At 33.5% G+C, this 18,065-nt stretch overlaps 1 protein-coding gene across 1 annotated transcript in view; it reads left to right on the top strand.

Moving 5' to 3' along the window:
- The first annotated feature begins 4,026 nt into the window (after window positions 1-4,026).
- Window positions 4,027-18,065, top strand: part of LOC129578449 (homeobox protein araucan) — a 41,627-nt gene continuing 27,588 nt past the window's right edge. The window contains exon 1 of the mRNA XM_055467073.1: window positions 4,027-4,818. Coding sequence (XP_055323048.1) covers window positions 4,726-4,818 — 93 coding nt within the window. The 5' untranslated portion in view covers window positions 4,027-4,725. The remainder of the gene's footprint in view (window positions 4,819-18,065) is intronic.

Here is an 18,065-nt window from a genome sequence, read left to right as displayed (position 1 = left end):
GAACGTATAAAAAACTTTTCAAAAAGAAAACAAAAAAATAGCTGAAAACGAAAAGGCATAGAATGGACACAGAAGATACTAATGGCCAGAGGCCCATACTCTTATTAACAAAAAAGAGAAGTGAGATAAAACGAATACCCAAAAAAACTGCGGGATAAAAGCTTTTTCAAATTATTTATATCATATAATTTACAAAGAAATATAACAAGTTATAAACAAATGAACGAGGCAGAAAGAGAAGTTTCAATAAAACAAAGCACATAGCATGGCATACTAATGCCTAATTAATAAATAAAATGATTTTCTCTATATTCAGCCATTCTTTGTAATCAGCGAAGAATGAAGAAACGACGTGACACGTATAAAAAAACGCAGAAGCTACAACATTATCATTACAATATAAGTTCTTAGTTTAAATGATAAATAAACAAGTTTAAGGTTGTTAGTTGATAATTTAAATTAAAAATTCACCAAAATTTGATTCTGCGTGTCCCATAGTAAAGAGAGTATGTTTCTCGTCATTTTGATTTTTTTTAATATGAAACAAAAAATGATATGCATGGTCGTAAAGGATTTTGTTCAAAGACACAGCAATACTGGTATTGGTTTTCGAAGGCAAATTAAAATGCAGCTCTAATCTAAATCTCTAATTTCATGCTTTTCCATTTTACCACATGATGAGAGTATCTGGAATGTTAAGGCAATATTCTTGAAGCTACTTTTTAAAAATGAATGACATGAACCTATTATGATATGGGATTTAATTCTAGAAATACGTATGTTCAATCTAGCAACATCGATTAATGATAGGTTGTTTGATACTGGGCCGTTTTTCATATTATTCTCTTGGATCATTGTTTCCGAATCGATTGCTTTCTAATCAAACAAACAATGTGCACAATTTACACATTGTTTGTGAGTCCGTCACACATTGGATGACATGGAATATTGTGATTGTTTATATGTGAGTTGGATTCAAAGCGTTGCTTCCTTCTAGACATCCGAAGACGTTTTATTCTTCGGCGCCTATTTATATCTGTCATCAGTGTGTTGTTAAGCTGTTGTTCTGTTCGTTTATTCTTCGTAGCATTGATTTTTCGTGATATCTGCAACTAACAAAACAGAGAGAGGTGCCACTCACTCACACAACCATACGTATGCGTTTCATCTGTTTACATAATGATGATTCTTATGTTCCCATCAGTCTTAAATATACCATAAAAAAAAATTAAATTAAAACTATTCAATCGATTTCGATACTACTTGGTATTTATTTCCTTAGACGTATCAAGACAAAAAGACACCGTATGATGAAATTGTCAAACAAAGAATCAAAATTATTTTATTAAATATCGACCAATATGAGAATATCTGCAACATCTATACCGACAAGAATTCGTATTGGGTGTTATTTCTGCATATTCTGGGGGGAATGAGTATCCAACTAAAGGTAATCTTCTGTCATTGATTTTTATTGGTTATATTGAAACCAGATTTTTTTTTTCGAACAACTCTTAGTTCTATTTTCTATTTCGATTTTTTTGCAAGAATGATTTGTGCTGGAGCGAATAATATATTTTCTGTTCCATATAGATTTGTTTGTTGCCAATTTTTAGACTCTAAATAAAAGCGGTGCTTGTTCGTTTAATATAAGCAAAAATGTGGTCATGACGAAAAGATTAAAAAAGAAGTGAGCATGAAAACCACCATAAAATATAAAATAATACTTCGACAAAAATCGTACAAAAGGCGTGACTTATTTCGTACATATTCGTCGGCAAATGCAAGTTTACATGTTCCTTTTTGTATTTTGCATTTTTTAGCTCAATTAATTTCATCATTCAACCACACCAGTTTTAGTTTCAGTGTGTTTCATGTAATTTTAATGATTTCAAGCAAAAATTTTTGGATAATACACATCCTATAGCAAGATGATTTAGAAAGATATGGGTTCCTCAAGCTCATCTTTCACATTACATGTGCATAAAAAAATTTCTGTAATCTAATGATGAATATAATATCGACACCAACTAACGTAACTAACCATTGGACTGATAAGCAATGAGAGCAGCCAATATCAGCGCACTGACATCATTCATTTGTTAAAGAATACGCTCTACGAGTCGATTGAAAAAGACACAATTGAACACAGTTTCGTACAAATACAGAATCGCGGAGCGACAAATGCGTCTGGTCTACTTACTAAAGCATATAATAACTGTGTATTTGTGTGCAATTGTGTAAAATGCTAATGGAAAAATATTGATCCATTGAGAGAGAGCGGGCTGAACGCGTTGATGGAATGGAGAGCTGGAAAATTGATGTTCTTGTTGTGCCGTGTATGTTATGTTTTATTCTTGTGACGGTTGGCGTAAGTTTTCTGCTTTGTTTTATGTTCCGCTTCGTGCTTGGTGCAGAACCACTCTTACGTCCACGCCGGCTTCAGGTCCGCCTTTTTTTTCCACGATACCGATACGATACAATTGTTTGTACAGTGTATACACGCTCAAACAGCGATTACATTTTTATTCATTTAGTTGTCGCACTGATGAAACGAAGCCAATAACTTGTACCGAAGTATTCAGAACATTTGGTCTGATGTTGGCGGCGATTGCTACCTTATGGTGAAGGAGAAAACATGTCCGAAAAAGTGGGAGATACAATTTCTTTCATACAGGGTTTTTAGTGGCTGAAATAAATGAAAACAGTCTTCTATGTTACGTGTAACAAGAGGTAATCAGTTTGAGAGAATTTTTTTTCGCCAAACACAAAACAGCCGAGTGGAATTTTATTTACAAAAATTTTTCACTATAATAATTGCACTGCTCGTATAAAAATTGAATTAAAACAAAATTATATGATACACCAGCTTGATATACAATATTAATTCAATGGTCATTGAAATCAAACATTGAAAATGAAATGTCAATTAGATCGATTTAGTTCTAATGTGCAAATTAAAAGCAATGCAATTCAAAAAGAGGTAGTAAAGGTTACAAAAAAAGAACACCGAGTTGATCTGAGAAATCTTGCTTGTGTTTGCTCGAGACGATTCGGAGTGTACCGATTTGAATAGGCTTCTTATTAGACATGTGTAGGTTCGAATGATAGAATCATATAAGAACCGCAGCTATATAACGTTGTATGTGAACTTTTGTTCAAAAACGTTCATGCGCAACACATACACATCACCGAAAGCACATAAACACACATCGAAGTGGCAAAGAAAACGATGGAAACACAAATAACGCAAAAGATTATAAGAAACAACGCTGAACAACGCGTGTTTCCACTATTTGATAGTATTTGTGAATTCGATGAATGCTCGATTTCTTTTTGGTATTCGCACACAATTCGAGACATTCAAGTGTTTGCGTGTGAGTGCTATTCATTGAAAGAAAAGGAGGTGTCAACTGTTATCCTCCTATTTGCGTGAACAAACAGACCACCGTACGTAACGCCAGAGCGTTTTTGTCGATTGAGTGTGCTGAACGTTCGCATTGTACACTCGCTACATGCCGCTAATCATGACATTCGTAGATTGGTAATTTTGTTTAGGACGGCATTCAAAGCGAATACTCTACAATATGCAAAACGAAAAAGGAGTATACTTAAAACATGAAATATTTTGGCGGATTGCTTCTTTACCAATCGGTTCATGCAAGTTCCGATTTCCAAAATATTTTCGATTTCAGTCTATTATTTGTTTTTTATCCACAATATGTGTACCCCTCTATTTCTCTATTTTGCTCTCTATCGCTCTCTCATATAAACTGGAACGCGCTTTACTGGATGATTCAGAGTACTTGCGTTCTTTCAGTCCACTTACTTTTTTTCTTGTTTATGTGTATATACATATAAGACGTATATATGTTTACTTTTGACGCGACATACGTTCGGGTTTGCATGCGCGCAGTGCGAGAGCGAGATCGATAAATCGCGCAGCAAAATTATTCATTCGATGCTGTTTATGTTGTAAACATTGTTGGTTGTGGTTGTGCTCAATATACACAACGCCGAAGCGAAGTCGTGACGTTCATTGTTCAGTGCATCATTTGAGCTGTTTCGTATGGTCCTTTGTGTATATCACAGCGCTGTGGCTCGTTTTCGCGATTTGATTGAATTCTGGTATTTTTAGTGTTAACGTCGTCGTCGTCGTTTGCGGTGTATGTTGTGTGTCGTGTTTTCGAGTTTGTGGCAAATATCTACCAGGTGACATACAACGCAAGTAGTAAAGTTTCGGCTACTGTGTCACACTTGTGTTGTCCCAATTCGATTTACACTGCCGGATTTTATATTAACCAAAATATATTGTGCATGTGATCTTAATAGTTCAGTCAAATTATTTCGCGCATTTTTAACTTCGAATACACATGGCTAAAATATTTTAAATGCATATTAAACTTTATTCAAAACGTTACGAAAATTAGTTTTTCACCGCCATAAGAAGACAAATAATTTGTGTTGACTAACCGACTGATAATTGTGGGATTGATTGGGTTGTTTGATCGGAAATACATATATCATATTTGAAATATAAAAAAAAACGAGCAAAATCGGATTTACAATTTGAAGAAGAAAAAACTATCAAAAGAAGAAAAAAACCAAGACGCAAAAAATTTAGAGTGAATGAAAGTGCAAAAAGAAAGGGTTATTGTTCGCCATTGATTCAAGTTTAGTTTGCAAGACAAAGAAAAACTTCGAAACAAAAATTCGAAGGAGTTAATGATCGAGACACTGAATAGAGATCGGCGATCTTTTGTTGCCGGTACAATGTCACATTTTCCATTTCGAGGATCACCTACACATCAAACACAGGTATATACAATCACCTATAAATCAAATACAAATAGACATTCAACTCGAATTAGATTTACTGAACCAATCGTCAAGTCCGATTCTATTTATTATAACGCGAAACAATTCTGTCCGGGTTCAATATAATTCTGAAAATCCTGGTAATTCTGAATGTGGGGGACTTTAAAAAAGAAAACACTTGAAAGAATTTTTTTTACGTGTTGATTTTATATGGTATAACATTTCGTCGAAATGACTGCTGCTTGGATATAAGAAATGTGAAATTTGAGAGACAATATGCATATAATATGATTTGTGTATCAAAAAATTAAAATGGTTCAGCAACATTAAGACAACAGCTACACAGCGTGTGGATGACATTTTAAGTAGCCTCAGCGACAAAATTTTTACACTGACAATTATCTTGCCGACGGCAATTTCTTTGTATCCAATCGTTACCGCTAATTTCATTCTAGGTTCCGCCGATTGGCTCTTTTGAAATCATTGGCGACATTTTTAGCACAACATGAATTGTAGTAGCTATTGTTTTAGTTTTTTTTTCCACATGCCAAATTTTAAGGTCTTTGACCCATAAATGTTATCAATTTTATTATTCAATTAAATCTAATTGTTGCTTATTTAATTTATTTTTAAGAAAAGATTTTTTTTCTGTCTTCCGTTTATTTCGGTACGATTCAACGAATTTTTTGTGGTAAGATAGTCACAAAATCAAAATAACTGCAGCTTATTAAGAGAAAATGCTAGGGAACAGATATTATAGTATCTGAATGTGTTCATTGGAATATACATCATATGACAAAAATTTTTCATGTAGTGCGAATTAAATAGTATAAACTAAAAATTGAATAAACCAAGTCGTCAAGAACGCAAAGCGGATCGAAGCGAAGCAATACAATAATGCGGAAGACACCTAATCGTTATCTATTTTCAGTAACGAGAAAAATGCAAAAGAACGTCTATTCCTCCAATGCTGAGTTGTGCCACTTTTCCTAGCAACTTTATTTGTTTCTTTTGTGCTCAAAGTGTTTTCCGTAACAATTTTAAAAAAAGAACTCATAAGTTGTACTCTTGTTTTGTGTGTATCAATTCTAGAAAAAATAACAGAAAAAGTGCATAGAAATTGTTTTTTTGTGAAGATTTGATCATTCCACATTCATTAATGATTCCCTTTTCAAAAACAAAGAAAGGAAAAGTCGGAAAGTTTCGAAATGCCTAAACATTTTCAGGATTTTTTTTTTTTGAAATTTTATATTGCATTCTTTCCTGATAACCGAATTTGTTGCATTCCATTTAGAGTGTTAAATATCGTCCGTATATTGGTGGGCACGGATAGGAATACGCTCATATAAAATAAACTAAAACATCAATTATTTCCAAATATAACGTAACAGAACGACTGGTCAATAAAGGTGAACCAATGGGCAAGAAAACGAATCCAACGAAATAGCCACTTAGAGATATATAACAATTTTTTTTTATTAATTTGATTACCGTTTAATGGCCAACGGAGCGATCCCATTCCTAAAGAGCAATTCACATAGATTATGAGCTGTTATAGCGTACACACAATTGCTTGAAGACATGTATTCACTTCAAAGTCAATGAGATACGACAAATGTGATGTTTCATTCTTGAAAAATAACTTCTGTCGTTTAGTTTTTGGTGCATTTTTTTATTTGATCCGTGTTTGAACTTCAAAAAAATTAACACCAAACATAAAAAAATAAATGTATAATAAAAACTATATGGCAGCTACAAAACTCCAGCGTTCTTTTTTGCCTCGTGCAATATTCGCGCCTGGCCGGCAAACCTGTGTTCATTTTTCATGAATTATCTTAACATTGGAATCAACATCCGCCCAATAAATAAAATCATTTTATTTTATTTTACTTTATTGTATGTTCTCATTCATCTTTCCAGTTTCCACATATTTCTTCATTGTGGAATGCTGCCGATTTTCGAATGACGTGTTACTATAGACACTGCAGCGATATGCTGCATCGTATATCGTCGCATATCGCCCATATTTCTGCTAGAGATGAATAAAAAAAATCCCAGAGCATACAATGAACAAACTATTAATGAGTGCAGAGGTTGCTGTCGATAAAGAGTAGAGATGACAGAAATGTATATCAATACTACCGCATTGTCTTAACAGCATGTGCCGAATGCACTCACCGTTCAAAAGCAAAGTTATAAGCTATAGCATATATACCAATTCACATTTACATTTACAGCAGTAAACGAGGAACTAACAATATCTGATGAAGAGTTAGTGTCTGTATTAAAAATGTGTGTGTCACATGTTTCATTAATTTAAAGTAAAATGTTCCATCTACTCTCCCACTTAAAAGCAGGAGAAAATTATCAATGAGAATACGTTTTGGAGCGTACTCAATTGAAACAGCGAAATCCTACAAATGAACACACGTAATTTTAGATAGAGGATGTGAATATTTTCCGAATAAACTGTGCTGTTCTAGTACCCATATAGTTCGCTAGTTTTCACATTTAATCAAGCAAGTTTGGCACAAATTGGAGGAAAATTGTATCAAACCGTGTGATCACTAATTCAATTGATTATTTTCTTCGTGGGATCTTTTTCTTTACTTCTGAAGTTGGAGTTTTTGCATTCAAGCAAAATTTGATATGTGTCTTGACGACCAATAAAGTGAAAAATATATATTCTATAGAAAATAAGAAATATTACGAATCCTAATTTATGATCAATGCAAGTATGTTATATTCAAGAAAAAGATTTTTTCCGAATACTTTCTCCTCCACTATACTTGTCTGAAATGCAAAGTATCCCTTAATCAGGACTACATGAAATGATAACAATTACCTAACTACAATTGCACCTACTCAACCTCTACTATTTAAACGTTCGTTTCACTTAAACTGTGCAAAAGTCAGTAAATTTCATGTTAAAATTCTATGAAGACAAATTTTCAAAAGAGACAAATGTATATCGCGGCACTGTGATGAATTGGAGCACAATTCAACATGGGGATGCTCGATGTTATTTCCAAAGAACAAAATTTTAACACCCATTCACATGGTACACAAATCCTAGTTCCGGCGACACAAAACACCAATAACACAAAACACTTTACCTATCACGTGAGTGTGCACAAACGATGGAGCTACAACGAATACTTATAATCGTTAAGTCAACGAGATCAGGCAATGCTTATACTTACAAACTGGATCTGGTTTTGAGCAACTCTCATGATGTTTTGCTAGATTGTTTTTGTTTTTCGGTTGTTCAAGTTATTATTAACGTGTTCCGTAGATAGATCCAAACATATTTTAATAGAATTCACTCTTGTTACTGTGATGCATATTTGCTATTTAAGTCGATATGATTTTGGTGTTGTTTGGGTATGTTTTGGCTTTTGTAATACTATTCGATGTTTGTTTAGAACTACTAGTTAGGTTGGTTGGTTGTCTGACTGAAGCGTGTGAATGAATGAACTCATGTACCGTAAATTCTCCCATCCCATGAAGGCCGACTCGAAAGCATGCAAAATTGCTGAGAAGCGATGGAAGCTTTTGTCGATTACGTTTTGCATAACATTTATAGCTAACCACTGTTTCAAAATAACGTTTTATGTACAATATAACGTTCGCTTAGGTGTATCACATCATATCTCATCTCATCATATGAGAATACAACTGCAATACGCACACTCATACAATAGCAGTTAAAGTAAGAATTCAGCGACAGCAACAGCATCAGCAACGCCAGATATAAATAATATAAAATATTTTATCATGTCTTACATGATGATAAAATTTTATTCACGTTTTGAAACCGTAACTGTGTCTGTGCTTGTGCCAGTACCAGTGCTCGTACCCGCGCTCACATCGCACGCGCAAACGTTTTTCAACATTGAGGCATTAAAATGTTTAAGTAAGCAGTGAGTGTAAGTGGTTGCAGAGATCGAAAGGAGTGCATTATCATTGTGCTTGTATTCCAGTCTATGGATTTACAAGCAAAGTGTTGAGAATTTGAAATTGTTGACGCGCGAGTGAATGAGCGAGAAATGAGTTGCGTTGAAAGAATGAGTCTCGCCTTTTGCCGACTTTATCTATGTCTCAAACTACTCAACAGATCTTTGTTCGTTCATTTTAGTTTCAGTCTTCTGTGCTAGGTTTTGTCGTTTCCTATATCTAGTCTTGCATTATTACCATTAGTGTTTTTGTCTTTGTCTTTATTGCTTTTGTTATGGCCGCAACCATAATCGTTTACAATTTTGTACGGATTATTTGTTATTTGCTAGTGTATTTATACTTATCAAAACCAATATGTAATTTGCAAAATGTGCGGTACTGATGCGAATTATGTATACTACATATTTGTGTGATTAGTATTGAAGTGGAATCATTGGTATACAGAGTCTATAAGCAACATGAATGAACCAAGTCCTTATCTTGAAGGAAATAAATGCTTTAATATTATTTGACAGACATTGTGTGTAGACAATTTTTAGGGAACCAAATTTTAGAATAACACCCATTCGAATGAAAGTCAAACATGCAATATATTGATTTGTATATGCTTTATTCATATTATTCTCATAGATTCAAAATGCGTTTGATTGCTGTTTCAACAAAACTTAAATGTGCTCTTCATATACTCGGTGCACATTTTAAATTATTAGATCCGTTGGAAAACATGCCCTTGAAACAATTTTTGAATAATATTTTCTCGAAATCTTCGATTCTCAGAGGCTCTTGGCTCCGGTATTTGGGACGGGCCCTGAATTAGAGCTTGTGTTAAAATGTGTTGATAAATATTGTGCAGATTTCCCAAATAATTGAATGCAGTTGAAAATGCACGCGAGAATAGAAAATGCAGACTTTTGCCCCGTGTTGAAGTTCACAGTGACATCATTATGTAACGATAATACGTAGTACGTACACAAAAATGCATCTCAAAGCAGATTAATGAATTTTTGTGTGAAATATTATCGCTATTTTTCCGGTCGCATATTTATTATGGCAATTTAAGCATCAGGTACACACGTTTTGAAAAAGAAATGCAAGCGATGAACGCTCCTATACAAAAGTCAATTAAAATGATTTAGTTTAATTATCGAGTAATAGAATAACCATTACCACACATTGGTACAGCATTTAACACGTAATTACGTGGTTATTTTATCTAGATCGTTGTAAAAACATGTTTGCTGTTCCGGCTGTTTCATATATTTATCACACATACATTAATGTTCCCACAAATGACACTCACCATTGGGATTCATATCTATTTATAATAAAAATTTCAACACTGTCATGAGTCGATATTAAAACCTTCCTCGTAAATGTAACATTCGAGGAATATTTGGAACTACTTGATGTGATTAGTGTTTCGTATGAAGTCACAAGTCTGGGGATATGCAGACAAAAAATCAAAGTCCAAAGAATTTCTCCCCATTTGGAACTGACAAAATTGACAGTCGATATTGTATGTACTATATGTCCATTTTCTGGTCGATATTGTTCTATGCTCGTTTTGTACATATTAGCATTTTAATGTTACGCTAAGTGGCGTTTTTTGGGCAGAAAAAGATAGAAAAAAATAAACCGCGGTATAAATATGATATTCATTGCAAATTTACTTGTTAGATTGCATATCAACAAAGTTTACAAAATTTCATTTTTGCGCGACAATTCCAGAGAATATTCTGTCCAGTCAACTGTAATGTAATAAATATTTGTCTGTGATGCAAATTCAATATCGGTTTTGAAACAGAACCAATCACACCAGTCAAGCTGTTAACATGAGTAGAGCTGTTTCACACATTTTCTTTCCACTTTTTGGTAATCGAAAATATCGCGTTAATTGTATTGCGCACAAATAACAACATTAACATGCCGGTTGGTGAACGGATACATTTTTTGTCGTTGCCCAAACACATTGTTTGTACACTTTGTAATGTTTGGATAAACGAACCAAGATCATATCGAACGAATTTACACACTTTATTAATTTCAAAATGTCTCCATCGGGGCCACCAACGACGCACCATCATTCTCTATGTGTATTTTTGTTAAAAAATTATATTGTGACAATTTCATGATCAAATCAAATTATTAGAGACTGGTACCGCTCGATTTTATTCCGTACTTGCACTCTCTCTTCATTTATTATGCTGCTTACACATCAACAATTTTCCGTGAGTTTGTGATCAGAGAAAAAACTGTTCTCGGAAACACAGGAAAAGAATTTTAATTAAATAGCGTCGTAAAGGAAAGGTGAGGCGAAATAAATTGATTGATTTTGTTCTCTCGAGCAATATATTTGCGTTGTTCAGAATAAAAATGGGAATACAGTAGTGTTTTCGGCAAAGCGCATAAAGACGTAATTTGAATCGTTTTTCCAACATAAATATACCATGAGAAATGCGATTTATAGAATGGTTCAAATACTGAAACTTCGATGAACACACCAACTCATTATCACTTACAAGACAATTACCAGAACTTCACTTCTTCTTTTGAATGCTATTAAATTTAACGAAAAGGGATTTTACGATTTGTACAGCTTCTATTGGTAATTTGTCAAATTACCACCACTACTATTGGTGAGCATAGTGATTTTGAATGCATTGCATTTGCTTTCACTATGTCACAAAGTAGTATTGGTAGTAACATCACACAGCAGAGCCGATACCATCTATACAAAAACACTATTCTCGCCAATAGTAGTGATAGTAGTGGTGATAAATTACTAATACAAGTCACACATAGAGCAAAAGTAATTTTTATGAGAAATGATGACAGTATTAGTATTATTATCATTAATTATGATATATCAGTTTGCTATGGAACAAATCATAAGCTTCATGTCAGATAACAAAATCCTAATAATAGCACACAATTGAGGCAAACATTCAACATCCAATTTCTTTTTTTCTATATTATTTATAAGAAGCGTATCACGACTTTTCTGTTATTCAAAAATGAAACATAAACGTTAGTTACTTCAAAGTGCATGTTGAAACATTTGATCACTGTACGATACTCTTCTGACTGTTAGTCGATTTTATTACACTGTAATCAAAATCACCACTAATTTTGTGAAGTGATTGGGAACTGTATTTACTTGCAAATTCAGAATGAATTTTAGTGCAAAAAAAAATCTTATTGAAAATTTCGTTTCGATACCATACATTTTTTTGGGAGTATTGAACAAAAAGAAATGCTTTTGACTTTGTGGGAAAGTTCGTGCTATGAATGTATTGTTTAAGCAATTTAATGTCTTTTGGAACGTTTGAGGAATGTTACAAATGTATACCTTCACTTCTTGTAATAATATTTTGTGCGACGTGATTTCCGGCTGTCTATCACTGTTTCAACATATTTTTTAATTATGAATATATTTGTGGCGCTTGTTTCCTCGTTTATGAGATGACCATGTCGGTTGAAGCAATCATTTTGGGGCTTAGATTTATTTGGGGCAATTTTCGAATGTTCGCTCTGCCAATACCATATTGTATAGTGATTTGATATTATGAGTCATGAACAGCAATTGGAAGTTGTGTGCATCATATTGCATGTTTTTCACTCGAAATATTTTCATTTTCATTTTATTTAACACCGCCAATAACTGGCTGAGTATTTGGTTTTGTACAAATTGTACACAATATCCTAGGGGTTTCACGCAACTTAAAATTCATCTAAAACTTCAATATTTCTCTCACATTCTCTGGGATTCACCAAAATCCGTATTATTTTGAAATATTCCAACATTCACCTTGAAAATTATGTTCTGGAAGTGGGTTGTGGTGGATCCTCAGGATCGTTCAAAACTGCTCCCGGTTCTGAAAGTGGGTTTTGGTGGATCTTCAGGATGGATCAGACTGGGTTTGACAATGCTCTGGTCCATCCTGAGGATCCACTTCCAGAACCAGGAGCGGTTTTGAACAATCCTGAGGATCCACCAAAACCCACTTCCAGAATTTTTAGATTAAAAAATTCTAAAAAATTCAAGTTTATGAATAAAAAGAAGCAAAATCTAAAGTTTACACATAAAATGGTTTTATTTCCAGCTTTTTAGTAAAATCTTCGGCCTTTGATTTTGCGTGAAACCCCTAGACAATATCTATTTTTGTTGAATATTATATTTGGCTTAAGATTATATTTAGCTAAGATATTGGAACTAAGAATGAAATCGTTCATTCGTGAAATCACTTTCTTGTTCTGTGCTTATTTCGGTTCATCAAACGACTTACCATACGTTCATTCATATGAACCATATTTGCTAAACCGTAAATCAATCATAAATCTCGCCTTCATTTTTAAATAATTATCAAGCTTCATGAAACATTTAGAGTTCGCTTTTGATCTACAAAAATTATTTACTCCTTCATTCAAATGGATTGGGATTCTTCCTTGCGTCATTATTCACATATCTACCAAATGAAAACGAGGTTAGACCACATGTACTTACCCTGTTAACACTTTGATTGTCCCTTGATTTTGAAACATATTCCTTTTCCTCTTGTATGAAAATAGGACTGTGATAAGAGATAACGATTTGGTATCTTCAGCAAAGTTGTAGTACTCAACTCGCGAAATACGCAAAAACGCGGGAATGATATGAGATAAGTAATATATGTCTTCAGCAAAGTTATATGGCAGGCCAAGTACTACAACTTTGCCGAAGATATCAATTCGTTATCTCTTATCAGTTACGCGAAAAACCGTGAAAAACGCGAATTTTTTCTTATCATTTTTCGCGCAACTGATAAGAGATAACGAAATGGTGTCTTTGGAAATATTGTAGTAATAAAACTGCTCTACAACTTTGCCGAAGACAGAAGTCACTTATCTGTTGTCAGTTCCGTGAAAAATGCGAAGGCATTTGCCTTTTCGCGTTTTTCGCGGTTTTTCACGTATTGCGCGTAACTGATAAGAGATAAGAGATATCTGTCTTCGGTAAAGTTGTAAAAGACCTTCAGTACTACAACTTCGCCGAAGACACCAAGTCGCCATCTCTTATCATGGTCCAGTTTCCATGAAAAATACGTAATGTATGCTCGGGGGGCAGGCAACGCACATGTGTGTGTGGGAGGTAATATCTCAAACATGCTTACACATATACGTATATAAAATTTCACTGGTGTATAGCTAAAGATTCAAGATTTCGCACGGTACTAATTTCAATTTTTTCTGGTTTTTGTTAGTTTTATTTGTATTTCAAAGTCGCCACGGGCGTCAGGGACAGACAAAGTGTTAACTAGAACTGGGTCTGGACAACAAGGTATTTAATGGTGCTGACATCTACTTTTGCGATGAATTCTATCGCATTTGTATATGTCAATACCATTAAATGTATTGTTTATCTCGGTTTGCGGTGACGTTTAACCATTTGTCATAAATTCTTATTGTGTGTGAAGAGACAAAAGATATCTGTCTTCAGCAAAATTGTAAAGCAGGTCAAGTAGTACTCACTCAAAATGGAAACAGTACGATTGACATACACCAATGGTAATCTGTCAAATTACAACCACTACTATTGGCGAAAGTAGTGATTTTGTATGTATTATATATGCTCTGCTTTGCAATATTACTATGTCACAAAATGGTATTGGTAGAAATATTGCAATGGTACACAGAGAAAACTGAGTTGATTTTTACGTAGCAAAATGTTTGAAAGTGCCAAATTCCAACATATGTTTTTCACAGCAAATGTTTTTTCCATATTGACTCAAGCATTTGTCAAATTAGACACCAGCTCCCTTACATCGTGTCTAATTTTCAAATTAGGCACCAATTTTCATTAGACACGATGTAAGGGAGCTGGTGTAGAACTTGACCTGCTTTACAACTTTGCTGAAGACAAATATCACTTATCTTTTATCAGTCTCGTGAAAAATGAGATGGTATGCGTCACTTATTCCCATACAAATGCATGTAAATATATAGGGGCCCGGCCCAGACCAGAGATGAACGTTCAAAGGTTTTAAAATGGGTGACTCTACGAGAGTTAAACACAAATATAGTATTTTGATTGAATTTAAATATTGCTACTTTTTTTCATGAAAACAACATTTAATGAACGCAGAAAGAATGTTGGGAAGTGACATACTTGTGCTTAGCCTATCTAATATACCTATCGAGCTATTTATGGGTTTGAATTTTGAGTACTGCTTTCTGGCTTACGGGCTCTGATTAACGTATGTTTGATGCTTAAAATAAACAAAACCGTCAGCATCATAAAAACTCCAATCACATTTAACGGCTTATAATGGTTGTGTTAATCGATTTTTAACTAAAATGCAAAATGTGCTAACTATGATGATGGTATATTTCCAATGCCGATATAATTTTAATTAAATTAGTCGAAACGCTATAACAAAAAATGAACAAACAAACAAAATTGGAATAATTAATAAATAACACTTATCATTAGAGTGAAATATCGAATCAAAGTGAGCGTTTCACTATGAAGAAAACGGTTAAATAGAGAATATCCAATATCTAAATATACAAATTCTTTGGCATTTTTCGGAAAAAAATAATCTTCACTTTCTCCAATTTCGACGTGTACTACTTACTAAAACATATCTCTTGAAATTCCAACAAAATCACTAGAGAAATTTTGTATCAATTCGCTATGTTTTCTCATTCCATCAATTCTAAACGAATTAATGTGATAAACATAGATGATATAAAAGAAGAAATTACACAACCCACAATTTTTGTGTACGAGAAACTTGTTGATGCGTTATGTATTCATATATTAACGAAAAATGAAATCTATTTGAATTGAAGAAAATTAAATTGTTTTATGGAACAAACACTGTATTCAAGCTATTTTTCAATTTTTCGACGATTAAATGCTAATAACATATCTCATCATTTCATTGGCACCAAAAGCAGAATGAATGAAACGAATATAGTAGCTAGCGTAAGCGAACAGGACGAAAACACCAAGACACGTGAAAAAGAACCAATAATTATGTATGGACGGATAGCACTGGAATAAATATGAAATTACACACTTTTTACGGACTGGTGCAATGCGCGGAAATAAAGTGTTCACTTTATTCTCGTCTTCTTTAGTGTATACAAACGATTGTCCATATTGCAAAACGTATTGTGTTTTGGCCATTCAATTCCTGTTATTATTCTTTGTCTGTCCATTTCAATATCCACACAAACCATTGCATTTCAGGCGAACAAAGAAGTCACCAAAGGTGTAAAACAGATAGAAAACCAACATCGCCAATATTAATTAACATTGTTTATATGTAAATTCAGTCTTTCTTCTCTTTTTTCCACTAAAGTTTCAGTTAAAACAATAGCGGAATCAGAAAGCACAAAAAGCAGAAACAATTAAAAGAATCAACTCGATTTGAAACTCGAATATCTTTTTTCAAGCAACCGTCATTCTGCTTATTAAATTCTTCAATCTCATTTTATTGTTCGAATTACATATTTACATATGTTGCTGTAATTATAATTCCGACATTTGATTTTGAATTAATAAACACGTATACATTTTTCCTTGTTGTTTTGTTTTGTTTTGCTTTGTTTTATAAAATTTCTCATGTCAGACCATTACATGCCTCGATTTTCATAATTGCTGGTTTTATAATTGTTCGGTATTAATGGTAGCATCTCAGTATCTTTAAATTTTGTTCTTTGGAAAAATTTCATTAGTATTTGGTAGCACTATCTTGAATAATTTTGTATTGATGCCAAAGAGGACAGAACGGTTCAGTTCGTATTGGCATCCAGTCCATTCTGACCGTGAATTTTTATTAAGCATGCATTTTGTGTGGGTCACTGGCAATTTTTCAATCAAGATTTTTAGCATATTTCCTTCTAGAACAGTGTAATCTAAACAGTCTACGGGAACTATCGAACCGCTGCAATGCATTCATCAATCGTTTGTTGGTTCATTCGTTTTAGTCATCCTTTGTGATCAATTTTCATTCATTGAAGGCAGATGGTACAAATATTTTTCAATCAAGACAAACGAAGCATAAAAAGAGATACAAAATCGGCGAAAAGACTGCACGAAATCGATAAAAAAGTATAATGTGGCACCAAAACCGAGAAGAAGCGGCAATAGGAGCAGCAATAACAACAAAGCCACTCGAAACTATGTTAATATATTGTTGATTTCTTTAAGTTGCTTCGGAAGTGTTTTGAATATTTTAAACGGTGTCCATTTAAATTTCTTTAGATCGTTATCATATGAATATCATACACACCGTACATTCGCGCCCGCTATTTCTTCAGTAAGAATTTTATGTGCAACTTACACAAAAACATATACGCACACTTATACACTTTCACATACACATGCATAGGGCATAATATATTGACTAAGTAAGACCCTTACATAAAAGACATGAAGAAAAAATAAAATGTGTGACTTTTTCCGTTTCACGAATTAAGCAGAAAAAGTAGTCAAAAGAGAAGAAAAAAAACCAACCGCAGAAAAATGTGTTTACTTTTTTTATTTTATTCGTTCCGTTTTATTGCTTCTCCGAGTGAACCACAGGCCGAGTAACTCAAAGAATAGAGAATAACAAAGAAAAAAAAGGCACGAAAGAAATAAAAATACCAACGTTTGCTCGCTTGGTGATTCGAAATAATATTTCTTCGAGTTAACACGTTACCATAATTGCGGACAGACTTACAATCTGCTTTTTCTCTCTTTTTTGACTTTTTTCGGTATTTTCGGATTTTATGTGTTTTTATTAATCGACCAAGCGAAATGTATGTGTGCATTTCCATTTGCAGGCTTATTGTTCGAAAAAAAAACTCAATTCAAAAGGAACACAGCGAAAAGAACTGACATTCAAACATTTTCCAGTTAATTAGCTTCTTTTATTGTTCTATGCTCATTGATCACAGTCATCCTGTATACAAATAATAGAGGGAAAATCGAATCGAAGACTAATCTTAAAATACTTAGCACTATACCTTTTATCAGAAGATGTAATCATTATTGGGCAATATTGATTATAAATGCTTATATCAATGAAAAAGGAAGTGGAAACGATTTATAGGTTTTGGACCATCGCCAAATGATTTAGTCATTGATTGGCATTAACGATTTATACGCAAACTATCAATACATATGACACAGAGCTAAGAATCAAACAATAAACAACCAATACCGTATAATGCATAACTACGATCTTTTAGTGGCCAATGTTGCAATATTTGTTGCCGCAAAAAATGATGTATTTTCCATTTTTGCATGATTTAATAAC

The sequence above is a fragment of the Sitodiplosis mosellana genome, unplaced genomic scaffold, assembly GCF_009176505.1.
Source record: "Sitodiplosis mosellana isolate CC-2019 unplaced genomic scaffold, AAFC_SMos_1.0 Smas_scaffold_6226, whole genome shotgun sequence".
Classification (NCBI taxonomy): Eukaryota; Metazoa; Arthropoda; class Insecta; order Diptera; family Cecidomyiidae; genus Sitodiplosis; species Sitodiplosis mosellana.
Note: the sequence above shows the minus strand (reverse complement) of the source record. Positions and strands in the feature narration are given on the sequence as shown.